Source organism: Akebia trifoliata, chromosome 6 (genome assembly GCF_017979445.1).
Source record: "Akebia trifoliata isolate Shusen 1 chromosome 6, ASM1797944v1, whole genome shotgun sequence".
NCBI classification, from domain to species: domain Eukaryota; kingdom Viridiplantae; phylum Streptophyta; class Magnoliopsida; order Ranunculales; family Lardizabalaceae; genus Akebia; species Akebia trifoliata.
This window is the reverse complement of record NC_141380.1, coordinates 12210239-12235257: the sequence shown is the minus strand read 5'-3', so window position 1 is coordinate 12235257 and position 25019 is coordinate 12210239. Positions and strand designations below refer to the sequence as shown.

Here is a 25019-nt window from a genome sequence, read left to right as displayed (position 1 = left end):
AAGTTTGAGGATCTCCTTCTAAAAGAAAACTAATAAAATCAGGTCTAAAGGATATTGTTGTTCTAATTATCTTACTTCTCCTAGGTTCTATATCAGATTCTTCTTCTCTAAGTTTATTATTAGATAATTTAATGTGAGATCTCTTTAAAGATTTTTCAATTTTATCCTTACAATGATACACATCCTCAAAAAATTCAGCATATTTGGATTCAATTATAGTATTAGGATTAATATCATTTATTTCATATTTATATATATAAAATCTATACGTACTACTATTAATAGTATATCCAATAAAAATGCAATCTATAGTTTTAGGATCTAATTTTGTTCTTTTAGGTAAAGGGACAGTCATTTTGGCTAAGCACTCCCACACTTTCATGTATTTAAAAGTAGGTATTCTAACTTTCCAAAATTCCTAAGGTGATTTTTTAGAATTTTTCAATGGAATTTTATTAAAATATAACAAAATGTTAAAAGGGCTTCTACCCATAAATTTAGAGATACACCTGAACTAACAAGTAAATAGTTAACCATGTCTTTTAAAGTTTTATTTTTCCTCTCTGCTATATCATTCTGTTGGAGAGAATAGGGAGCAGTAGTTTGGTGTATAATTCCATTTTTTTTTACAAAATATAGTTAAAGGATTAGATTCATATTCTCCTCCTCGATTAGATCTTAAAATTTTAATTTTCTTTTCAAGTTGATTTTCAACTTCAAATTTATAAATTTTAAACATTTTTAATGCTTCAGCTTTACTACTTAAAACATATATCAAATAAAATCTAATGCAATCGTTAATAAAAGTTATGAAATATTTTTTATCACCTCTAGATTGAATGTATTTGAGATCACACAAATTAGAATGTATTAATTTTAAAGGTTTTGTAAATCTTTAAATATTTTTAAAAGATTTTTTAGCAAATTTTAATTCAACACAAATTTCACATTTTTTAGATGTATCAATATGTATTTTAGGAATCATACCACTAATCATTAATTTGATAACCTATTTATTATTAACATGGCCTAATCTAGCATGTCAAATATTAGAATACTTAGAAACATAATCAGAAGAAGTAATATTATTAATAAAATTAGAAATTACATTAAATTTGAATAAATCATCACATAGATAACCATTGCCCACAAATATTTCATTCTTTGTGATTATATATTTATCAGACTTAAACATCATTTTGAAACTTCTCTTACTTAAAAGTGAATCTGAAACTAGGTTTCTTCGAATGTCTAGAACGTGAAGCACGTCATTCAGAGTTAGAAACTTGCCAGATGTGAAATTCACATTTATATTTCCTTTTTCGATCATAGCGGATGTGGAAAAAATTTTCCTGAATAACTTTTTATCTCCAACATTGTTGTTAGAAGAAAACATGTCTCTCTCAGAGCATATGTGTTAGGTGGCTCCTGTATCCAGTTATCAATCATTGGTATTTCTTACCAGATTCACTTATGAAACAATTGTTGATAGGTTCTGAGTTTCAATCACATTGGCTTGTTCATGTTTTTTATGGTGTTGCTGTTTTTTTCTTTTGCGACAATCTTTGGCCCGATGTCCAGGTTTATTGCAAAAAATAATAATTTTCCTTGATCTTCTGGATATTAGCTTTTGGACCATGCAATTTTTTTTATACATATTTTTTTGGAATTCGGATTTGAACTTTCTAGTGAATTTGGAAAGTTCTTCTTCCACTACATTCACTTTAAAAATCATAGAATTTTTCGTATTTTTTTCTCCTTCTTTCAGTTATCATCTTCAATTATAAATCTTATCACTAGATCCTCAAGTCTGATTTCCTTTCTTTTATGTTTCAAATTATTTTTAAAGTCTTTCCAAGATGGTGGTAATTTTTCAATTATCGATCCAACTTGAAATCATTCACTTATACTCATGCCTACGACATGAATCTCATGAATAAGGATTTCGATATCTTCAAATTGTGATACAATGGACTTAGAGTCTAGCATCTTAAAATCTAGAAAATGCCCAATAACAAATTTCTTTGTGCCGACATCTTCTAAAGTATATTTCTTTTCAAGAATTTCTCACAATGTCTTGGCAGATTCAATAGAGGAATACACATTATAAAGAATAATACTTAATTCATTTAGGATATAATTCTGGCACATGAAATTGGAATGTTCCCATTTCAATATTGGGTTCTTTTGATTTGGTCATCCTCATCATCATCCAAAGAAACTGGTTCCTGACTGATGATATGAGTCAAATATAATGTTGTTAAATAGAACAACATTTTCTATGGTCAGAATTTGAAATTCTTTCCATCGAATTTATCGAGTTTTTCACTATGCACGAAATTAGAGATTGTCTCCATATAAATCAGTAATTAATAAAGAATTTTGTTTTAGATTATTATCTCTTGAATATTGATTTCTTATGAAAGAGAGAGAAGAAGTTTGAAATAATCCTGATTTTCAAATTAAATGTAATAGAAAAAATACTACCTAAATAAAATGATTGAGGCATGCACAACATATTGTCCTAAAATAAAATTCGACTCTGCTACAGTACCATAGTTTGTAGGCGTTCGTTCTACATGATACAACAACCCACATTTCCAAAAGGATACTCTAAATCGGAAATGTAACTTCGAACTCGACGATGTTGTGTGATCTTACAATGAATAATTAAAGTGTACTGATAGTCGAAAATATGTAAAAATAAAATATTAGAGATCAAGTGTGTTAAATCGACTAAACATTGGATATAAATAAAGAGAAAGTGATTGTTTAGAATAGTCACAAACCTCTTTGAATGTACTGGTTCAGAACATACATACTAGTTCAAAACAAATTAAAACTTCTAGAACCAACGGATTCAAATCCCAATTGGAACTTTATATTTTTCTCTTAGGCCCCTCATGTGCGCGCGTGAGCCTGCCCACTACTTCTATCCACTTTAAAGTTATTAGAAGTACAACTATTTAAAAATCGCAAATCAATTCTTCTCTTAGTCGATGTGAGACTAAAATTACTCAAGGTAAAAAATAAAATTATTAACTAAAACTTAAAGTAATAAAGTAAAAAGCATAAAACATTAAACAAATATGGGATTGATTTACCCTATAGTTAAAACATTGGTTTACCATAAGATTTAAACCTATTAAATATTAAAGGATTTTCACATTCAACCCTCTAAATTCCAACAAAAATTACTTAAAGGACTTTGACAGTAGTATTTCTTTTTAAATGTTCCATAAGTTTTAGGAGGTAGCTTGATAGATCATTTAGTAAACTTTTTTACTTCTTAGTGGTCCCTCATTATTGTCGAGCTCACAACTTTTTATTTATTGTCGAGGTCAACACTTTTTATTGACAAGTTCAACATTTTTTATTGTTGAATTCGACAGTTCTTAAAATTGTTGAACTCAACAAGAAAAAGTCTTGAACTCCATACTAATAAAACCTACCCGTTTTCGTTTTTCGACTAAAATATATGAAAAGATCAACTGAAAACTTGAGATAATGACTTGTCTTGATGATTTCAAACCAAAAAAAATAAAAAAAATCATTCTTAGTCGATTTTTATTAAAAAACAAAGAAAAAAAAAGGTCAAAAAAATCATATTTTTTTACACATGTCTTCAAAATATTTGAAAAATCCTTTAAAAATGGCTTCTTCTTCCTTTTTAAATCATTTCCAACGGAATTGAGTATCTGAAACTAAATTGAGATGCCAATTTATTCAGATGAAAATGATAAGTGCAAATGGTTAGGGCATTTAATCGTGAGAAATGTTGGAAATGGGTTTAGGACTGATTAGAAAGAAAGTTTTGCTAAATAGACTATTAAAAGAAGCCCTAAAATTTAGGGACTGATTTGAAAGAACTCCCTACACCTAGGTCCTTTAAGTACATTTTTCTAAATAAAATGTGGCGAGCTTGACAATAAGGAGGGACCATTAAAAAATAAAAAATTTACTAAGGGTGTATTTGATTGTAGAGAAAACATTACTTGGCAAATCCTTTTCTACTGCTTGAGCACAACATGGAAAATTTCATGGAAAATTATTTTGTTGTTAGAGTTGCATAAAAAATAAAAAAAAAATATATATTGTTTTAATTTAACTTTTGTGATAACTATATAAAAAATCACGATAAAATCATTTTTTGTGAAAATAGTGAATTATTACACCCCAATTTCTTAAATTATTATGGAGTTACTATTGGCACGCCAAATTTTAATTATTACACCCCAATTTCTTAAATTATTTATCATTCCTAGGGGTATCAATGGGTACCCATTTACCCGAAATCAAATCAAAACTTAAATCAAAAACTCCGGTTCCGATTCCATAATGGAATCGATTAGAATCGGGTCTAATATGGAACCGAACCGATAGAAACTAATACCATTTGATTCTATTCGATGGGTACCCGTGGGTACTTGGAACCGATTTATTTTGTCATCTAATTTTACATTATACATGATTGGAGGTTTTCCTATATTTTAAAATTAACATATATTATATAAAGTATTCAAATTTCATATAAACTAAATATTGGAGATTAAAATGAGTAATTTCTTCTTAAATTTATTACTTGTGAAGGAGATGAATTTTAATTTTTAAAAATAAAAGTCATTAAATCATCTTTTTAGTGGAAGAAATTATTACTAAGTTGATACTTTACAAATAACATGTTACTTTTTAGAAGATTTTTTTTAAAAAATTTTTATAATGATTTTGAAATATTTTTTCTCATTCAATTCTTGAGAATCAGAATCGACGAGTACCCGTGATTTTTAATGGTTTCGATTTCACTTATTTTAAAATCGGAACTGAAAAGAATCAGAATCGATAAAATATAGTGGTCATAGTTCTAATTTTCATAGGAACCAAACCAGAACCGACCCATTAACACTCCTAATCACACTCCAATTAAAGATTAAAACACACTCTTCAAACATTATAAAGATTTGGCTCAGATTATAATCTCAACATTATAACACTCTTTCAAACAATTTTAATAGTTGTTTATAATTATGATTAGGCTCATATAAATTCTAAATCAAAAGAATTGATAATAATCTAGCAAAACACTAAGAGAGCTTCTATTAGTACCCCAACTTTGTATTTATGAATTTTTTTTCTTTTTTACTTAGGGTGTAATTAATAAAAGTTGGGGTGCCAATAGCAACTGTCTATTTTTATTTACAAAACAAAAATTGAAATAATTTAGAATTAATTATTTAATAAAAAATTTACAAAAAGCCATTGACTAAACTAATTCAAAATTTTTTTAAAAAAATAAATAATTATTAATAATTTAAATATTTATTTTACAAATAAAATTATGATCTTATTTTTTAGTGTTTTTGTTGATACTACATGTCATTGCAAATCGGTTCGCTAGAAAGGTGTGGTAAGAAAATAATTTTTGGCTAATGAAAGAAAATAGTGTGTGTTGACAAATCAGTTTTTCCACAATTTTATCATTTTTGACGCACATAATGATAGTTTTCCACAGAATTACAATTGCCGCCTGATTTTGCGTGCAATCAAACATAAATCTCTAACTCAAGCTCTCCTGGGTAGTTTTCCCGTCAATTTAAAGCACAAGTCATGATTTTGAAAAATATAATTTTGAAATCAATTGAATATAAATTGAGTGGTACTGGAGTAACATTAAAATTGACATCGTTTCACACATTAGTGTGTACAGAACCATAGATGCTTATCAATCGTATCTCGATGAAAAGAATCTATCGTTTTGTATACATCCACGTGGGTAATATGTCAAATGTGGCCAATTTCAATGCTACTTCACATTTTCCATATAAATAAAATGTGTGGCCGACAGTAAAATTTGACGAACTTTTTTGTTATATTTGACTTTATTTTGAAAGGTGCACCACTATTTTATCTCACCTCGACCAATGGATAAAGGTCTGTGTACGGCCACGTGAAAGGAATTCTAAGATTCCTTTTCTCCCCAACCGGAGTAATGGTAAACTGTAGCTAAGCTGCATCATCTTCAATGTACAAGTTGAACACCTGGTATTTTTCTAGAATTTGAAATCACATCTTTATTTACCTGCATATAGTTGATGGATCAGGATCTGAAGATACATAAAACTACTCATAAAACTACAACATGTTTTGTTTTATATGGGCAAAAAGTTCGGAATGGGCTGATCTCTATGGTGAGGAGATCATCTTCACAAAAAATCAGTCTATTCTAAAATTTTTAGTCCCATATTTACAAGTTAAAGAATTTTGGACCGTTCATTTTTTGTAAATCACTTTTGATGGGGTTAAAAGTTTTGGAATTGGCTGATTTTTTTAAAGATGATCCCTTTACCATAGAAAAGATCCTCACAAAAAAATCAGCCCATTCCAAATCTTTTTGCCCATATAAGACAAAACACATTGTAGTTTTATGAGTAGCTTTTTGTATCTACAAATCTTGACCCATAGTTAATATATATGCAAAAACTTGCACTATCTTAAGATCTATGACAATGTCTCGTGATCTCCACTCCTTATGGTCCTAGGGTGTGCCTGCAAAACAACCCTCCGACGTCTAAGTCAAATTTAGTACAAAAAGATGTAAATATAAAGTGTAGTGAGTAAAAAAAACATATCTTTCAATATCTCTATCCATGTATTTATATAGGTGAAAGAGTCGTGTTGGAATAACATTGAAATATACATTGATTCTAACATTCTAATGCGATGGTGCACGCATAACCATAAATGCTTTTCACTCATATATCGATGAAAAGCATCTATGGTTTTGTGTGCACCACCACATCATAATGTATAATCGATGTACATTTTAATGTTACTTCAACATTATCCATAGGTGAAATCCTAAGACCCTGTGGATCTAGTTTACCAATTCCATCCTTATTCGATTTAGAAAGTGGATCTTCTTTAGAATGTATTAAATCAAGATTCTATGCTGATTCACTCATTCATTTTAGGGATTTTCTGTTATTGAAATTCCAACCACTTTTGATCCAATCTTTATTTTAAGGAGTTTGGATTAATTGAACCATTCTACTATCCATCCTTGATCCAATTGAGACTCGAATGCATATTGATTTGTGTCAATTAACCGAGCTTACCTTCAGATGAGTTGGCTTGGATTTCCGTGTCTAATCTAAATCCCTAAGTGCAACCTGTCACCCCTTGGTACCCAGTGAAAAATGTTCTTAATAGTTATTATGGTCTAATGAAAACCCTTGATTTATTTTCTAATCATCACAATCATCATCAAATCTTATGCTAAAATTTTTGGGTTAATTGAGCAAATCTTGTTCTTAGTTTTGTTGAAAGGTTGGATTCCGTTGAATCAAGAAATAACACACGATCTTGATTGTGTAAACACAATATTTTTTTTTCTAATCGGAAGTGTATCAAATATCAACCCTCATTGCAAATTATCAAATTATTTTAATAAATTATTTTATTAATTTAAAATATATTGAGATTATTCGTACATTTTTTTTTCAATGCCTTCAAAATTTTCTTTTTTCTAATTTTTTTCTTCTCATCTTTGTTATGTTGAATTTATGCATTTTGTCATGATTGCCATATATTTAAATCTATATAAGATAATATTTATAAAAAAATTATAAAATTTATGTAGGATACTTCTGTCACGTAGCATTCCAAATGCAATTTGTACATAATCAAATCATGGTTCCAGTAGACTTCACTTGGATTTTACTTAGAAATGGATTTCAAGGCTTCAACAAAAATTGGGTTAGGCGCAGATATATTGAGATCTTATGCAATTTAATGTAAATTCAAATGTAATTACAAACACATCTTTATTTAATTTTTGAAAATTCACATTAGTTAACTTTTGAAATGTAACTACAAATTCACATTAGTTAACTTTTGAAAATTACAAAAATCTCTTTATATTACATTATAATGATAACATATTATAAAGTTAAACTATTTATCTAATTTTTAAAATAATCTCTTAAATTAATTATAAAGATAAATCCCAATATTTTTTTAGGAAAAATCCCACATGAATAGGATAATTAGTAAAATGGGCTACTTTCATAGTACTTAGGTGAATGTCTCATTTGTTACAAAATTCATTATTTTGGTCCCACAAATTACCTTATAAAATGTGAGGAAAAAAAATCTTTTAACTTACATAAGTTTTTCAATGGCAAATGCAATTCATTCCGACAATTTGTGACGAGGAATGATTAATGGAGACTGTTACACTCATAATTTTGAAGATTTAGATAAAAGTTTCGATCTATTTATTGGACAATTTGTGACAACAAATGATCAATGAAGAACGATGTCATATTCATAATTTTGAAGATTTAGTCATGATGTTTGATCTAAGTGTCCATTTCGCCATCATTATTTGTGCATTTAGGTATTTCGAGAAGATCTATTCATTGTCGACGTCAAAAGAAAAGAAAAATTGAAAATCTTCAATCACCAATATCTATGTTTACGGTATTGAGATTGATGTTTAAAGCACGTATTGATCTGGATGGTTGACGTGCCGTGTTTGAAGTGTTGCCTTGGAAGTGTTAATCTCGACACTTAATGTTAATCTTAGGATTCCAAATTGGGCGGGGTGGTTCGGGTTGGAGATCAACCCACACCTCGTGCCCAACCCGACCTTGGGTTTGAAATACTTAACCCGAACCCAACCCAAGTCAAGTTAATTCATTCCTAATTAATATTAGATAATTTGATAATGATAAAGGCTTATATAAACATAACTGGTATGTAAAGAAACTTAAAATATATAATTATTTGTCCTAAAATTGTGTTTCAGAATTTACATATATAAAATTATAAGAAAATTTAAGAAGATAGAAAAAATGATGATTAACTAGAACTACCATCTTAATTTATTTACTGTTAATCGTAATTTCTAACAAGAGAAACATTTACATTATTTGACAATATAAAATTACATAAACAAAAGTATTAATAACAAAACAATTGTTTATTAAATGAAAATAGTCACACATTAGTTTTACTACATAGAGAAACAAAAGTATACATACTAAATGAATGCAAAAGAAACCAATATATAAGAAAATTTTAAATTATAATCATACTGAGTTCGGGTTGGCCAATGACTATGCCCAAACCCAACCTGATTTGAGTCGAGTATCTTTTTCGATTGTTTGAAACTGAGATCGAACCCAAGCTAACTATGCCCAGAGCTGACCTAAGGTCGGGTTCAACCCATCGGGTTCGGGTTTGGCCCACCCAAGTTGTAGCCCTAGTCAATCTCATTGATTAAAATCTTTTGACTTTTTAAGCTTAATAGTAGATAGATATTTTCGAAATACCTAAACTGCATATATTATACTGGCGAAGCTAACACTTGGATTAAACATCACACCATTATAATATATGCATTTTGGGTGTAATATTCAATCTAAATGTCCATTTTATCATTATAATATATGCATTTTAGGTATTTTGGATAAATCAATCCAATGTTGGGCTCAAAATATTTGATTTGGCGAGGTCGATGTTTGAGGTGTTACGATCAATGCTTCAAACATCAAATTGACATAACAAATGTTGATCACAAGGATTCAAATTTTTTGAATTTTTTTTTTTTTTTTGGACTTTACATGAGAAAGATATTCTCAAAATATCCAAAATGCATATATTATAAAAGGAGAAACGACACCCAGATCAAACATTTAGATAAAATTTTAAAATTATGAGTGGGCCGTTATCAATTCAGCATTTGTTGTCTCAAATCGTTGAAATAGATTACATCTAAATCTTTGAATATATCATTCTTCATTCCTTAGTCACTATCACAAATCGTTAGAGTGAATCACAATCACCATGTGTGAACTCATTTCTTTGTAGAAAATGGTTAAGAGTGAAGGGTTTTTACGACCCATAAATACTAATTTTTGCAACTTGCAACATCAAATGCCACTTGCTACCCACTAATTTGTAATAAAAAGTGGCAATTGATCTTGTTTTGAACATAACGATGAAAAATAATTATTTTTTTTAATATATTTTTGTTTTCAAATTTCATATAATTTTATCCTCTACAATCCCATTGCATCGGATCATGTTTTTGATTGTCATAATGTAATCCGATTATAATTTTTTTTTAAACTATGGGCGAGAGAGAGAAATTTCTTTCTCAGACTTAACCACAACTACTTTTGAAATGCACCTTATATTAATAAAAATAGTCATGATAATCTGACTCGAAAATATATACTCGGTGTGTACAGTTGAAGTCGTAAGTGCATAGAATCATAGATTTTTTTCTTCAAGATACACAAAGAAAAAGATTTATGGTTTAGTGCATTTGCCACGTCAACCACGTATGTTTTAGTAAGTCTTGTCACGATCGTATTTTTTCTAACTGAGGTCGTGTGGCGCAATGGGGTGCTAATTCACAAGCAAACTTGTAAAAATGATCATGCACTACAAATATAATGAACAAACAAGATAACGGGGCAATACGAGGTAAAGTCTGAAGACAATTTTATTAATATAATATTGATTATACGGGGTAACATATTATAAAAATATAAATATACGTTATAAAGTAATAGATGATCTTATGACATGCGAGACTTTCATGTAATTTGACTCGAGGACTTCAATCAATGTGGGTGTAGGCTTATCATTCTACTCAAAATTTAAAATAGTTGTTTGATAAATGTTGATTGATGAAGATGCAGCTGAGTAGCACAGTACAATTCTAATTAAATTTTATCTAAAGATTAAGACAACAGAAACAGACAAATAATCCAAGTGAGAAGAGGAGCCACGGTACCAATTAATGGAACACTTATCTCCAACAGCGCACACGTGTCCAAATCATCTAAACAATCCTACGGTCACAAATAATGATGTTGGTTAAGCACGTGTACACAATATCACAGGGGTTTTTTCTCCATTGCGTGTACTATATCCAGCTGGTCCAAAAACCGGACCAAATGACCAATCCATACTCCATAGCAAACTGCCAAAGAATAGAGAACTCGTCCTCTCTGTTTCTATTAATAAATACCATCTCTGTCCCTCACTTCTCTCGCTGTGAAAAATCGAAGAAGACGAGCAGATCTTCGATCTTCTAGGGTTTGTACTTCTCTCTGTGAGTCTTGGTTCTTCTTCTTTTAGATAGGTTTCAGCTTCTAATGTTGTTAAAGATTCACATTTTAAGCTCTTTGATCTATTGTTGGATGCGTTTTTCCATGATTGTTAGCTTAGATGAGATGAATGTAGTTTCTTTGATTCGAGTTTAGTTCGATAAGGATCTGTTTTTTGGAGCTCCTCTGTCGAATATTTTAGATTTAGTGTTGCTGCAGATTTGATTTTTGGAGCTTAATCTCTGCATTTCTGTGTGTTTTTGACTTTAGTTGATTGGTTCTTCGTTCTTCTTTCTAATTTTCATATTTTATAAGATGAATGCAGATGCGTTTCTTGGATTCTAGATCAAGTTTTTTTTTTTTTTTTGAAAATTTAGTTTTTTATTTTATTTTATAACTCATTGAAGTGTGATTATCAGAATTTTTTTTCACATTTTCGGAACTTAATATTTAGTTTTTTTCTATGTTCATAGATCTAATAGATTGTTTTCTGTCCTTAAGTGTTTAGTAGAGATTCGATTCAAGTGTTTTGCATCAATTTAAACCTTTTATCGGTTCCATATTGGATTCGAATTTAGATTTTTATTATAGAGTTTTTGCATTTCAGATGTTCTGCAAATGGTTTTAAAACTCGGTTTCGCGTCTCGTCTCGTCCAGGCCTGATACCGAGTTGTCTCAGATGAGTTTTCCGATACGTTTGAGACGTCTCAAAAATAAAAAAAATTGAAGGTGAGGTATTAAATCTCGGTCAAAAAAGTGACCTGAGTTTGTCTCGTTCAGCTCAGATACCGAGTTAACTCGGGAGAAACGTCTCGGTCTCGGGCGAATTTTAAAACCATTCTTCAATTGAACTCACGAATGGGATGAATGAAAATGGTTTTCTATTTATGATTTCAATCATAAAAAATATTTTTATTTTTTAATTTTTTTCTTCACCTTTTCAGAGCTCAATCTTTAAAAATTTTCATGTTCTTGGGACTAGTAGATCGAGTATTTGGCACGCCTTTTGACAGTAAAGGATATTCATTTTGAGTTTCTTTGTATTTTTTAGCATTTTTTGTTTTTTGGAGGTATTTGTTTTGTGAGTTTTCTGGCCCTTTTGAATTAGTTTCATTCCATATCAGATACAAATACTGTAAATTGTTGAAATTGAGATTTTTTTCTTTCATTCCATGTCCAAAGTGAGATACCTGTTTCATAAGGATCATTACCTCCAATCTACATCTTATTTTGTAAATCTGGAACCCAGGATTCAAGACAAATTGAGTAAGGAAGATGGCCAGAACTTTGATCCCCTTAGTGGGGCTCCTGATCTTATTTTGCTGGATAGCCATAGCAGATGCAGAGTACATGAAATACAAAGATCCAAAACAGCCATTGAATAAACGGATCAAGGACCTGATGAGCAGGATGACTCTTGCTGAAAAGATCGGCCAAATGACACAGATAGAGCGAAGTGTTGCATCAACCGATGCAATGAAGACCTATTTCATTGGTAAAACACCTTTCCATTGTGTGTCTTATGTATGTTACTCGCGTCTTTGTCAATGATGAAATTAGAAAATTTGAATAAATGGGTTGGTGTACTGAAGAAGATCACTTTATGCAGGGAGTGTACTCAGTGGAGGAGGGAGTGTGCCGGCTCCTAAGGCTTCAGCCGAGAGTTGGGTTAATATGGTGAATGAAATGCAGAAGGCTTCTCTCTCTACCCGGCTTGGTATTCCAATGATTTATGGAATCGATGCTGTTCATGGCCACAACAATGTCTATAAAGCAACGATATTCCCTCACAATATTGGGCTTGGGGTGACCAGGTAGGCAGATAGACCTCTCTGTGAACCATGATACCAAATTCTCCAAATTTTCCAAATATTTGTAAAATTCTCCAAAATTTTCCAAATGTTTGTAAAATTCTCCAAAAATGGTCCAGCTTATTAAATCGGGCGAATTGAAAAATTAATCTGAAATTTACTTATTGATCATTGAATATGGTAACATTTTTACCTGTCATCCTCAAAATTTATTTTCTCCAACATTCAAATCTCAATAACATGACAGGGCTTTTAGGGAGAGGTTGAAAAGGATGGGTTTTGGGAAAAAACCAAAAAAAAATTCATTTGTACAATCACCAAATTTTTTATGAAACTTTCACGAACTAATCCAAATTAACCGAACTGAACCTCAGCCAAATAGTTTCCGAATCCAAACTTTGTTTCTATCTGTGAACATTTTTTTTTCTGGATTTTCTTTGGACTTCTACAATCTCAGTCTTTTTAGAATAGAACGGACTCTCATCTTCTAATTGATTTAGGATAGAATAAAAAATAACCCTTTTCTTATTGCGTGAATTGTCTAAATAATCAGATCCCAATCGAAATTCAATGAGTGAAAACTTCTGTTGTGCATCTCACCTCTATCCAGTACTTAAAAGATAAGATGATTCTGCCCTCTGAATATTCATCAAGTTAATAATATTTATTGGATATCTGTTTTTTGTTAGAGGAAATACAAAGCAAATTCAGCCTTATGAATTTAATATGAATAGCCAACTGAGTTTAGGTTCTGTGACTCCTGATCTCCTCGTGTCAATTACAATTTGAGTTTCTAGACTATGTCTTGGATTTAATTTATTGAAGGTTTTTATCTATCTTATTTGTAGGCTAAGCTACAAAAAATTTAGACCTTAAGGTTTCATTTGCTCAAAGTCTCATATTTATAATAAACTTCTTATTGTCAACCAGGGATCCTGAACTTGTCAAAAAGATCGGAGCTGCGACTGCTCTAGAAGTTAGAGCTACAGGCATTCCATATGTTTTTGCACCTTGTATCGCCGTAAATAAACTAAACCCAACAATTAATTTTCTGTAAAATATTGGAAAGTCTTCAGTTATGTTGGGTAATTTGAATTCAAATAAAATGTTTAGAGCATTTTCTTCTCACCAGTCCTTTCCATTTGCTACTTTGATCCACACAGGTTTGCAGAGATCCAAGATGGGGTCGATGTTATGAGAGCTACAGCGAAGATCACAAAATTGTCCAGGCAATGACAGAGATCATTCCTGGTTTACAAGGAGATATCCCAAAGGGTTCTAGAAAAGGAGTTCCTTTTGTTGCTGGAAGGTTAGACCCTTAGCCATAATTATGTCATTTTATTGCAGATCATTTTTATTTCTTAAGTTCTTTTGGGCCCTTTAATTTATCAAAGATATATATATATATATATATAGGGTCGGGTTCCGTAGACACATAAAGCTACACATAAAGCTACTCATAAAGCTACAACGTTTTTGTCTTATATGGTCAAAAAGATTCAGAATAGACTGATTTTTTGTGAGGATGATCTCTATGATGAGGGGATCATCCTTGCAAAAAACATCCCATTCCAAAACTTCTAACCCCATCAAAAGTGATTTACAAAAATTGGACGGTCTAAAATTTTTCAACTTGTAAACATGGGGCTAGAAGTTTCATAATGGGCTGATTTTTGGCAAGGATGATCTCCTCACCATAGAGATCATCCTCACAAAAAATCAGCCCATTCCAAACATTTTTTCCCATATAAGACAAAACACGTTGTAGCTTTATGAGTAGCTTTATGTGTATACGGATCCTAATCCATATATATATATAGAACTGTATTTCTGTTCTCTCTAAGTGGAAAAAGTAACTGTAACCTCATTTATTGTTAGACAATGTTAGAATAACAACCTTTTGTACTGATGTCTGTTGAGTCTTTAATGATGTGGACCACATGTAGGCCTCATGGGTTAAACATCAAACATCAAACATGTGAGCATCTAATTATAGAGCCAGACGCACAAAAGCTAAGTGCCCTCCATGTTCAAACTAACATGGAAAGTTGTCACCCAACCTAACAGCATTGCCCCCAAAATGCTGACAAACCCATTACCCATCATCCCAAAACCAACTTAATCCAATGCATCTCCATCTGGGAAGAGCGTACTACATTTACACCTCATGGTCAAACTTACAGGGTAAGTTCTTACTGTTTCACATCCCAACCTAACACAATTATTCGCAAAATGTTCACAGAAGCATTACATCATCCCAAAACTAACTTAATCCAATGCATCTCCATTTGGGGAGAGATTACTGTTAAGACCTAAACCAATGCTCCAAAAATATGTAGGCATTAATGGAGTGGAAAGTTCAAGTCCGAAATTAAGGATCATAGGATACCCCCACGCTTCAAGACCGACGTCCTCGTTGGCCCACTTTATGGCAAACCCCCCCAGCCCCTTGGCTTTCTTTCCAAGTATCAGGTAACCCTTTTTCTTTTTCCGTAAGTCGCCCCTTCCCAGACTACTATGATGGACCCCTTCCATATCCCATACTATGGAGAGCCCCATAGCTTACAAACAAAAACGAAAAAAAGATTACCCTAAGATGTGTTTGGGTAGAATAGTGATCAAATACCCTTTATTGCTATGCACTCAATTGATTTGGAGGTTTACTTTTTGCAGCTGTGAACATCTGATTCATCCCTGCTGAAGATTTCATTGGTCTTTTTTCCAAAATCCCTTTTGATCTCTTACAAAGATAATGAAATAACACAAATCTTTATACTGGCTCCCACTTAAGAGAGTTTAATTTTCTGTGATATGTGCTTACTCTGTAGTAAAAAAGTTGTGGCTTGTGCTAAGCATTATGTGGGTGATGGTGGCACGACCAAGGGAATTAATGAGAACAACACTGTGGTTAGTCAAAATGGTTTGTTCAGCGTTCACATGCCAGCCTACCATAATTCGATCATCAAGGGTGTCTCGACTATCATGGTCTCCTATTCGAGCTGGAACGGGGTAAAAATGCATGCCAACCGCACTCTTGTCACTGGTTACCTTAAGAATGCTCTTCGCTTCAGGGTAAACCATTTCAAAGATTCATTCAACTCAGTTTCTCCATTTTTATTTATTTCTTTACTTCAATTCACTTTTAAGTGACAGTGGTTAACACTTAATTGCCTTGGTGAATTTAACAGGGTTTTGTCATATCAGATTGGGAGGGTATTGACAGGATAACCTCTCCACCTCATGCGAATTACTCATATTCTGTTCAAGCTAGTATTAGTGCCGGCATTGACATGGTCAGTCACAAGTCAATTTAGTTTTGTAAATGAAATTTGGGTTTCTACTAAGATCAAACTGTTAAAAAGTTGAAAATATTAGTTTGACGGTAATTTTATTGAGCTCAAAATTTCAATTACATGTAGCTAACATGTTATTCAGGTTCATTGTATTTGTCCCATTTTTTACCATTCTTTTTTGAATGGATTTCTTTTAATACTAGTTATTGGGTTGTGTTACAGATCATGGTTCCCTACAAATTTCAAGAGTTCATCGACATTCTGACCTTCCAAGTGAAGAATAATATCATCCCCATGAGCCGGATCAATGATGCTGTGAGGAGGATATTGAGGGTTAAGTTTGTAATGGGTCTCTTCGAGAACCCATTGGCTGATCTCAGCCTAGTCGATCAGCTTGGAAGCCAGGTCAGTTAATCCAACTTCCTAATCTACCTTTTGAAATTTGATCTCTTAAGTTTCACTACAATGTGTCAACCCAAATACTACTCCCCATTGATCATCAAACCTTGTGAGTCATGAACAGGAGCATAGAGAATTGGCAAGGGAGGCCGTGAGGAAATCGCTTGTGTTGTTGAAGAATGGGGAATCTGCGGATAAGCCGTTGCTACCTCTCCCCAAAAAGGCACCCAAGATTCTTGTTGCTGGAAGCCACGCCGATAACTTGGGTTATCAATGTGGTGGGTGGACAATCCAATGGCAGGGACTTAGCGGGAATGATCTCACAAGTGGTAAACACCCATCACACTTAAAATCACGGACGCTGTTGTTGTATACAGCCTTAATTTTTCTCTAACTAAATTATTTTCAAATGAACCTAAAAGAAAATTAAAACCCATCTAATGATTATGATCATTATCATTGGATCAAAGATAGGACGGTTTATATTAAAATTGAATCCCATAGTTGCAATGCATCCATTGGATTAAAAGGCTTGGTAGTTTTTGGAAAATACTAAAGATATTCATTGACAGTATGCTTCTTCTCATGAACAGGAACGACAATCCTCAAAGCCATAAAAAACACTGTTGACCCATCCACCCAAGTTGTCTACAGCGAGAACCCAGATACCGAATATGTCAAATCCAACAAATTCTCCTATGCCATTGTTGTTGTGGGCGAGCCTGCATATGCAGAGACAGCCGGTGACAGCTTGAACCTAACTATCCCCGAGCCTGGCCCGAGCACTATTAACAATGTGTGCGGATCTGTGAAGTGCGTTGTTGTTGTCATCTCAGGTCGCCCTGTCGTGATCCAGCCTTATTTAACTGCAATGGATGCGCTCGTAGCTGCATGGCTACCGGGCACTGAAGGTCAAGGTGTTGCAGATGTTCTCTTTGGAGACTATGGGTTCACGGGCAAGCTAGCCCGGACTTGGTTCAAGACTGTTGATCAGCTCCCGATGAACATCGGGGACCCGCACTATGACCCACTCTTCCCATTTGGATTTGGGCTCACGACAAAGCCAAGAAAGGAGAATTAGAAAATCCCACTTAAAAAGGAACTTTCAACTATTATACCTAAGCGTTGCTCACTTTCCCATTCAAGGTCTTTTTCATTATTATTTAAGAGGAGATGTGGCTTTAGACAGAGTTGAATGGAAGAACGCGTGATTCATTCAGCCTACCACGGACATTTACAGATGAGTTTTATGATGATTCTTGTTTGGACAACTTTATGGTACTTCCAATGTTTTAAGTATTAGGATTCTTAATTGAATATGATTTAAACTGCTTCATTTCACCCTTTTACTTTTAGCTAGTCAAGCAAGACATTAGGCAACCTTCCAAAGTTACCAAAAAAAGTCAATCTTTTCCTATCATAGCTATGTTGGACCAAAGCATAAGCCACTAAATTGTATTCTCCACACAAATCCACGGTACATTTGAAAGAGAGCTTAGAATACATCAAATCATTGAGCTAATAGACCAAGGCAGATTTGCTTATTTCAAACCATTAACTCAAAGCAATCAAATCCAATTCAAAGTTGACATTAATGCAAGTTGTTAGATAGAACTCTCAGATTTGAAGTATAAATCAACAAGAGCATAAGCATTCACTAGACACGATATGCATGGTTCTTTCAAAGCATTGACCTATGTCCACGGGCAAAAATGGTAATTTTACTATGATAATCAAAAGAAGAACTAAGTTACAATTTCTCTCTATCTCTCGTATATCTCTTTCATTCATTTAGGGTTTCATCTCTTATCCTTTATATACTTAGGGTTATAAAGAGGGTAAACGGTTCGAATTCAAATCCAAACGAAATGGGCCTAATATTTTGGCCAGGGGTTCGCCCTCAGACCCCCAGTAATGGTGGGGAAACTCCACACATTACTAATTAAATAGGTCGTTAATGAATCAACAAAATATCCGGATTGAATCTACAATTCTCCATATACAAGAATAGAAGACATAACCCAACACAAGTCATATCCATAAGTCTTACACCTTCCATAAGCATTTTGGACTCAACATTATTTATTAGAGTCGTGCTGGAGTGACCTCAAGCTGGAACCTCATATTGCACTTTTTGATGTGAAAGTGGATAGGAACCATAAATGCTTTTTCACTATTAGTATCTTGATGAAAAGTATCTATGGTTCCCATACACTTTCACTTTCACGGCAAGAAGTGGTGATATTAGATATGAGGTTTGAGAGCCTGAGGTCATTTCAGCATTATTCTATTTATTATTATTTGGAGGCATTCTTAAAATATTATAAGAAGCAGCTCGAATGAAACACCCAACTTAATCTCTGATGCTGCATCTATGTTAATCTTCAACCATACCCTTTTGGTTTATTTCAAGAGTCTGACACACACCTCTGCCGATGGATATTTTTGGGTTGAAACCCAGCATTCATTCAAAGATAAAACTAACATTTCGATTACTAATCCAATCAGAGCTCATATAACCACATCATGATAAAGTGTTTTCTTTTTATCCAACTCAAGGGTGTTTTAGTGCCTTTCAAGTTTGCAAGGTTTCTTGAGAGCCAAATTGCCCAAAGAAATACCCATGGAGCAGATGTTATTATTAAAACAAGTTGAGATTTTCTTTGAATAAGATCATTTAAGCAACCACTACTCCTTTGTAAATGGACACTCAAAGAATACATGGTTATTTGTTTCTTCATTTTTCTCACATTCAAAGAGTCCACCTAGATAGCACCACGGAATACTTTCCATTTGAATGTTTTCAATTTGGTAGGGATGTTGCCACTCCAGGACTTCTTTATCACTCTTTTCTTCCGAATGGAATCTTAGGTTGATTTAGAAAATTGTTTGGACAGCCGAATAGTGTGCCTCATGCTTCCCGCAATCGCCTTCTATAGTTGAGCCCTTAAGACGAATAGAGGTTGTCCACTAATGCCCTTCCACAATATATTTGACCTTTCAAGTAATCAATTCAAATTCCATTGCCCGTTAAGATATGCCAACAAGCATTAATCATTCCTGCCTCATGAGACACTACAAAATGGAGAGCCTTTAGCGACAACATTTTAGCGGCGGCCAAAATTCCCGTCGCTAAAGCTCCAATATTTTTACATTACTCCTTCTCGAATCAATTCTCTGTGGAAAAATTCTCTCAAATCCTTTTCGCGCGAAATTTCCAATTCGATTTGAACGTCACTCTCTCTCTCTCTGCATCGCGTGAAAATTACCAATTCGATTTGAAAGTCTCTCTCTGCATCTTCTCCTCTGCTCTCTCTATATCGTCTCTCTCTCTCTCTCTCTCTCGCTGTGTATGAATCTGCTCATTCTACTCTCTTTATCTTCTCCTCTCCTTTCAAGCTAGGGTTCTAAGGTTTTCGATATTAATGGCGGAAATCGATATACTCTTTATAACAGGTATCGTCTTCTTCGACTCTCTCTCTCTCTCTCTATATATATATATATCTTCTCATTCGATTTTATCAAATTGATTTGAGATCAAATGGCAATTTCCACTTTGGTTTAATTGGAGATCAAATCGATCTCAATTGTTCCAGTTTATATATTGATTTAAAGATCAAAATGCTGAAATCAATTTTAGATTTGCTGTTCCTTTAAAGATTAAAACTTCCAAATCATTTTTCAGATTTTGATTAAAGATCAAAGAGCTCAGTTTGATTTTCTTTGATTGAATTCTTATATTTTTTGTACATTTTCTCCAAATATTTGGGATGAGGACTATATGATGCTAATTTTCTACACTGTAACAGGGTGGATACACTATTCTTTTTGATATTTCAACCATCTAAAACATGTAGAACACGTTCCATAGTTTATTTGTTCAACCATCTCGACTTTTTCGAATGTTTAATATTTTAGATTTGATGTAAATTAGTAAACTATACTTTTACTGATGTCTCTGTTTCAGATTAGTGTTTTGAAACAACTTCATAACTCTGCTATTTATTTTTATATGAAATCTCAGTGGATTTGCACCAATCTTGTAGGGTAGAGAAAGCAACATTTGTTGAAGGTAAGCGAGTAAGCAATAATGGTACTTGTTAGCTTGAATTCAATTCGAATACCTTATTTGTAATGGTTCTCAGTTTTCTTAGGTTGGCTTTGGTTCTTTAATTTACTTCTCTTTTAGATTGTGATTATGGTTATAATGTTTATGTTTGTCTTTGCAATCCCATGCCTCCTAGCACTAAAACTTGAGTCCTTTTTCTATCTCCGGTGTCATGACAACAGAAACACAATGAGGCAAAGAATAAAAACAGCAGCAACACCACCTAAAACCCCTCCTACAATGATTGTAGTCTAGAAGACCTATATGACCCACAGGTATGCATAGGATCGTTTGAAAAAACAGCAAAAGAGTCCATCTTTTTGCTAAAACTTTTAAAATTTGAGGATTTTCTAGGCATGGGCTCAATAACACCAATTATGAGAAGATTTAAATCATGAATCAGATTTATTTTTTCATAGTTGAGATGAGGAAGTGAGGATGCTCTAACATTCTAAACAATTGCATTCATCATAATAAAGACTGTTTGCATTCCCTAGTAACACTGCAAGATCTTGTTTACTTCAATGATCTATGAAAAATTTATAAAAAAATTGCTTACTTCAATGCTTTCATACTTATTTCTTGTGGAGATTTTAATCCCATGTTGGGTAGGAAAAGAGCTGGTGTGTGACTTATATATGTTATTAATGTGAGAACTCATACCTCAACAAGAGTGTTTTGTGTTTTTTAGATCATTAGAACTCTTCTGACCTTCATATGTGCTACGGAGGAATACATTAAGTTGTCAATGTTGACCACTGATATAGATGTTCCAGCAACATAAGTTCAGTATTATGGCATTTTCAAGTTCCCATGGCATTTTCAGGGTTTAATGCATCAAATTCACACACACACACACGCACACACACACACACACACACACACACCCACCCCCCATTCAACTAGGTTAAGTTTATGCTAATCTGTTTTGGGGGTTTAATCCTATATTCTAGTCCATGTTATAGGTAATTTTAGGCTTTGTTTGACCCCATATTATAATTACCATTTGTATTTTAAAGCGATTTTCTTATAAATGCATGTTCTTTTTTATCTTTTTACCCGTTTAAATATTATTATTTGTTTGTTAGTGATCCTTGAGCTATTTAGTTTAGATATATAGTTTAAGTCTCCTATATCTCAAAGTATATTGAAGTAATGCCTTTGGAACTTCTTTCCCTTGGTTTAAGTCTCCTTGAGCTGTTTGTTATTTTTTCATCATTTAAAGCCTTTTGGCTTGATTGCTTGACGTTTGGTTTATTGTATCTATTGCAGTTGAAAGATTTTTAGATTTTCACTGTTGTGCGTGTTATCTTCCAACTTGCTGAAGAGATCCCTTGCATTTTCGTAATTGTAGTAGCTCTACTTTCTAAGGTATGCCTAGCAAACAAATTTTCATGTCTTGCAAGATTTTTAGAATAATTCTTAAGTTGTATATAATTATCCTTAATTATTTAGCATTCTTGTTTAATATATATGGATAGGTGAGAAATGGTGAGAGAATGATAGATATATACTCAGCAATAGTTTGTTTAACTAACTCAGATAAGGTGAGATTACTAAAATTATAAACTTAAAAGAAGAAATGGCATAATACGCAAATGAAGTTGCTGTGGGCATGAAATGGCAGCAGGTGACTGCTGTTATGACACATGGCTGCTGCTGTGGTATAGGTGGGAAATGGGGACAGCTGCTGCTGTGGCTACAACTATTGTGTTTGTATTCAAATGGTGGCAGCAAAGCAGGAGGTGGCATATGTGCTGCTACATGTGGTTCAGTCCTCCGTCGATTCGTCATTTCGGTTCAATTCAGCCCCTTTCTGTTTAACCCTCATCTTCCATTTGGTTCAGCCTCATTCATCACCTCTTCTTCGTGCCATTAACGAACATCGATCATCTTCTTTATCTGTTACCCATCAACTTATTACCACTCTAATAGCCCACCAAAAACCCACAGACCTACGACTTTCTGCCATTAAACTGTTATTTCACATTTGTTACAATACCCTGAAACCTACTCAGACTTTCACCATTAATGATTTCACCCTATGCACTTTGATTTTTAACCGCCATGAAATTATTTTTTTTTGAGTTTTTATCTGAATTTTCTATGCGATTCGCACAACATATTTGCGGTTGTGGCATTGTTATGAATGTTAATTGTGTTTTCTGAATTCAGATTGATGAGAATGTCCAGAGGGAAATCATCAACCATAGGTCTTTGAGGCATCCAAACATTGTACTGTTCAAGGAGGTAAGATGTCAATATTATTTAGATTATTATGTTAGTTTACTCCCTTTAATGCTTTTTAAATGGTAGAGCTGAACATTTTCGGAAAATCGCCGATATTTTTGTCTCCTTCTTGTTGTTCAAGATTTATGATTCTTATTTTCGGACCTTCACCTTTTTTTTTTCTTTCTTTCTAAAATCCATCATCTTCAACTTGATTCTTCTTCTTCCAAAATCTATTTTCTTATAAGTTTCTTCCAAAATCATATTAAACATTCTTTTATTTTACCTTCAACATCTAGAATAAAATTGTAAAATCCCCAATTTCTTTTATCTGAACTTTCCTAGATCTCTTTGAATTAAACCAAACTGACCCCCCTTGATGCAATCAGATCTGGAAATTTAGACTAATTTGTGTGAAAACTTCAAGAGAAGTTAAGTTGGAAGGGAAAATTCTCTCTCTTGAATCTATTTCATTTAACTAAAAACACAACTACATTCAATGGCCTATTTATAGGCAAAACAGAAAGATAACAACCCAAGTGAAATGACTACACCACCCTTACATGAACACTTAAAGCAACAAAAGAAACATTGCAGCCTATTCTGCTACGTTACTGTACTAGAATGTTGAAGTAACATTCTGGTTATTATGGAGTTGAAGTCTCGAGGCTTCTTCATAGAATGTTGTTGTGAAAGTTAATGGTATAATGCATTTAATGTTACTGTACTGCTTATTCTGCATTCTGGGGTTTAATTAGTTGTCTTGGTGGAAAATGAAGAGTGTATGGGCAGGGGAATGAGACAGGTTTGTGGCGTTGGTGGTCAAACTGTAATCTTCTTGTAACGGGGGATATGTACTGTAGTTTTCTAAATGGGAGAGGGGCTTTTTTGCTTTTATTTATGTCCTTAATTTGTAGGTCCTCTTGACCTCTTTAGGTTCATGTGTTTCCTTTACTTTATTAATATCTAGTGATGTTTTTTGTTATCTTATCAAAAATTTGATATTTACATTTTACCAAAACATGCAAAGAAAATTGTATAATATACGGCTAATCTTTGTGAACTTTGTGGATTCATGGTTGAATAAGAAGATTGATCAGTTGATTTTTCCATCTTTTGAAGCAATCTTGGCATCCAAATAGAGCCTCACACTTATTGGTGATTGAGATTGGTTTGGTTTGATGAACTTGATGTTAAAATAAATGTTAATAAATGTTGATTAATATTTATTTAAAATTGATTCAAATAAAATTAATTTAGTTTATTTTAAAATGATATTTGAAAGTTACTTTATGATTGGTGTATTTTTTGTTAAAGAAAAGTAAGTATTTTTTAAAAGAACATTTCTATTGGTTGATAACTTTTCACATGGATTGAAATTTGTAAAAGTTCTTTTGGTTCATTTTTTCAAATTTTTATAAATCCCACATTGCTTTTTAAAATATTTTGGAGGGATTTTTAAACCTATAAATAAGAACCTATTCTCAACTCTTTTTTCATTCCAAAGACTCTCCTTGAGAGCTCCTAATGACTTCAAGCTATATAGAAATTTAATAATTTTTTTTATTTTAATTTATCTATCTATATATATATATATATATATATATATATATATATATATATATATATATATATATAAAATAAGAAAGAAAGAAAGAGAGAGAGAGAGAAAAATTAAATATTTAATATGGCCGTCCAATTTGGATAGGCACTAAGGCCAATCCGAAAGGTGTCGAAGGGGCCTAAGGGTGCTTAACGGATTCCTTGATCCGAATAGGTGCCTAGTAGTTTTAATGGGTTTCATACCTATTGAGATTCAAAAACCATTTACGAATGGGTGAGATTTTTATAATTGTTATATATTTATGGAGATTAATTCTGTTAAAATAATTAATTAAATTTTTTTTCTACAAAATAAGGCATTCGTGTATCCGAGATTCTGTGTGACAGATTTTCTCAAAATAGTGCAAATTTTGAGGAAATATATAGTTGTGTTAGAACTGGGCTTTGTTGTATCATGAAGACAAGTTCGCCAGCAACCCATCTGCATCTTCGTGTT

At 32.7% G+C, this 25019-nt stretch overlaps 1 protein-coding gene across 3 annotated transcripts; it reads left to right on the top strand.

Annotated features, from left to right (window-relative positions):
* Positions 1-10966: 10966 nt before the first annotated feature.
* On the top strand, positions 10967-17964 carry LOC147400245 (uncharacterized). 3 transcript variants are annotated; one of them, XM_086445858.1, is made up of 10 exons: positions 10967-11109; positions 12370-12615; positions 12730-12934; positions 13862-13952; positions 14095-14240; positions 15760-16003; positions 16120-16224; positions 16447-16629; positions 16748-16952; positions 17217-17964. In XM_086445858.1, the coding sequence occupies exons 2-10, from the start codon at positions 12396-12398 to the stop codon at positions 17702-17704; spliced, it is 1887 nt and encodes a 628-aa protein (XP_086301984.1). In that variant the 5' UTR covers positions 10967-11109; positions 12370-12395; the 3' UTR covers positions 17705-17964. The 3 variants fall into 3 exon arrangements, with proteins under 3 accessions (XP_086301984.1, XP_086301985.1, XP_086301987.1); XM_086445859.1 differs by having other exon boundaries at positions 11004-11125; XM_086445861.1 differs by lacking the exon at positions 10967-11109 and having other exon boundaries at positions 11966-12615.
* The last annotated feature ends 7055 nt before the right edge of the window (positions 17965-25019 follow it).

Excerpts from the sequence above, each read along its gene's own strand:
- LOC147400245 (XM_086445858.1), top strand. The coding sequence starts at position 12,396 with ATGGCCAGAACTTTGATCCCCTTAGTGGGGCTCCTGATCTTATTTTGC. Across the intron at positions 12,935-13,861 it reads ATTGGGCTTGGGGTGACCAG|GGATCCTGAACTTGTCAAAA; the intron begins GTAGGCAGATAG and ends ATTGTCAACCAG. Across the intron at positions 16,225-16,446 it reads TTAGTGCCGGCATTGACATG|ATCATGGTTCCCTACAAATT; the intron begins GTCAGTCACAAG and ends GTTGTGTTACAG.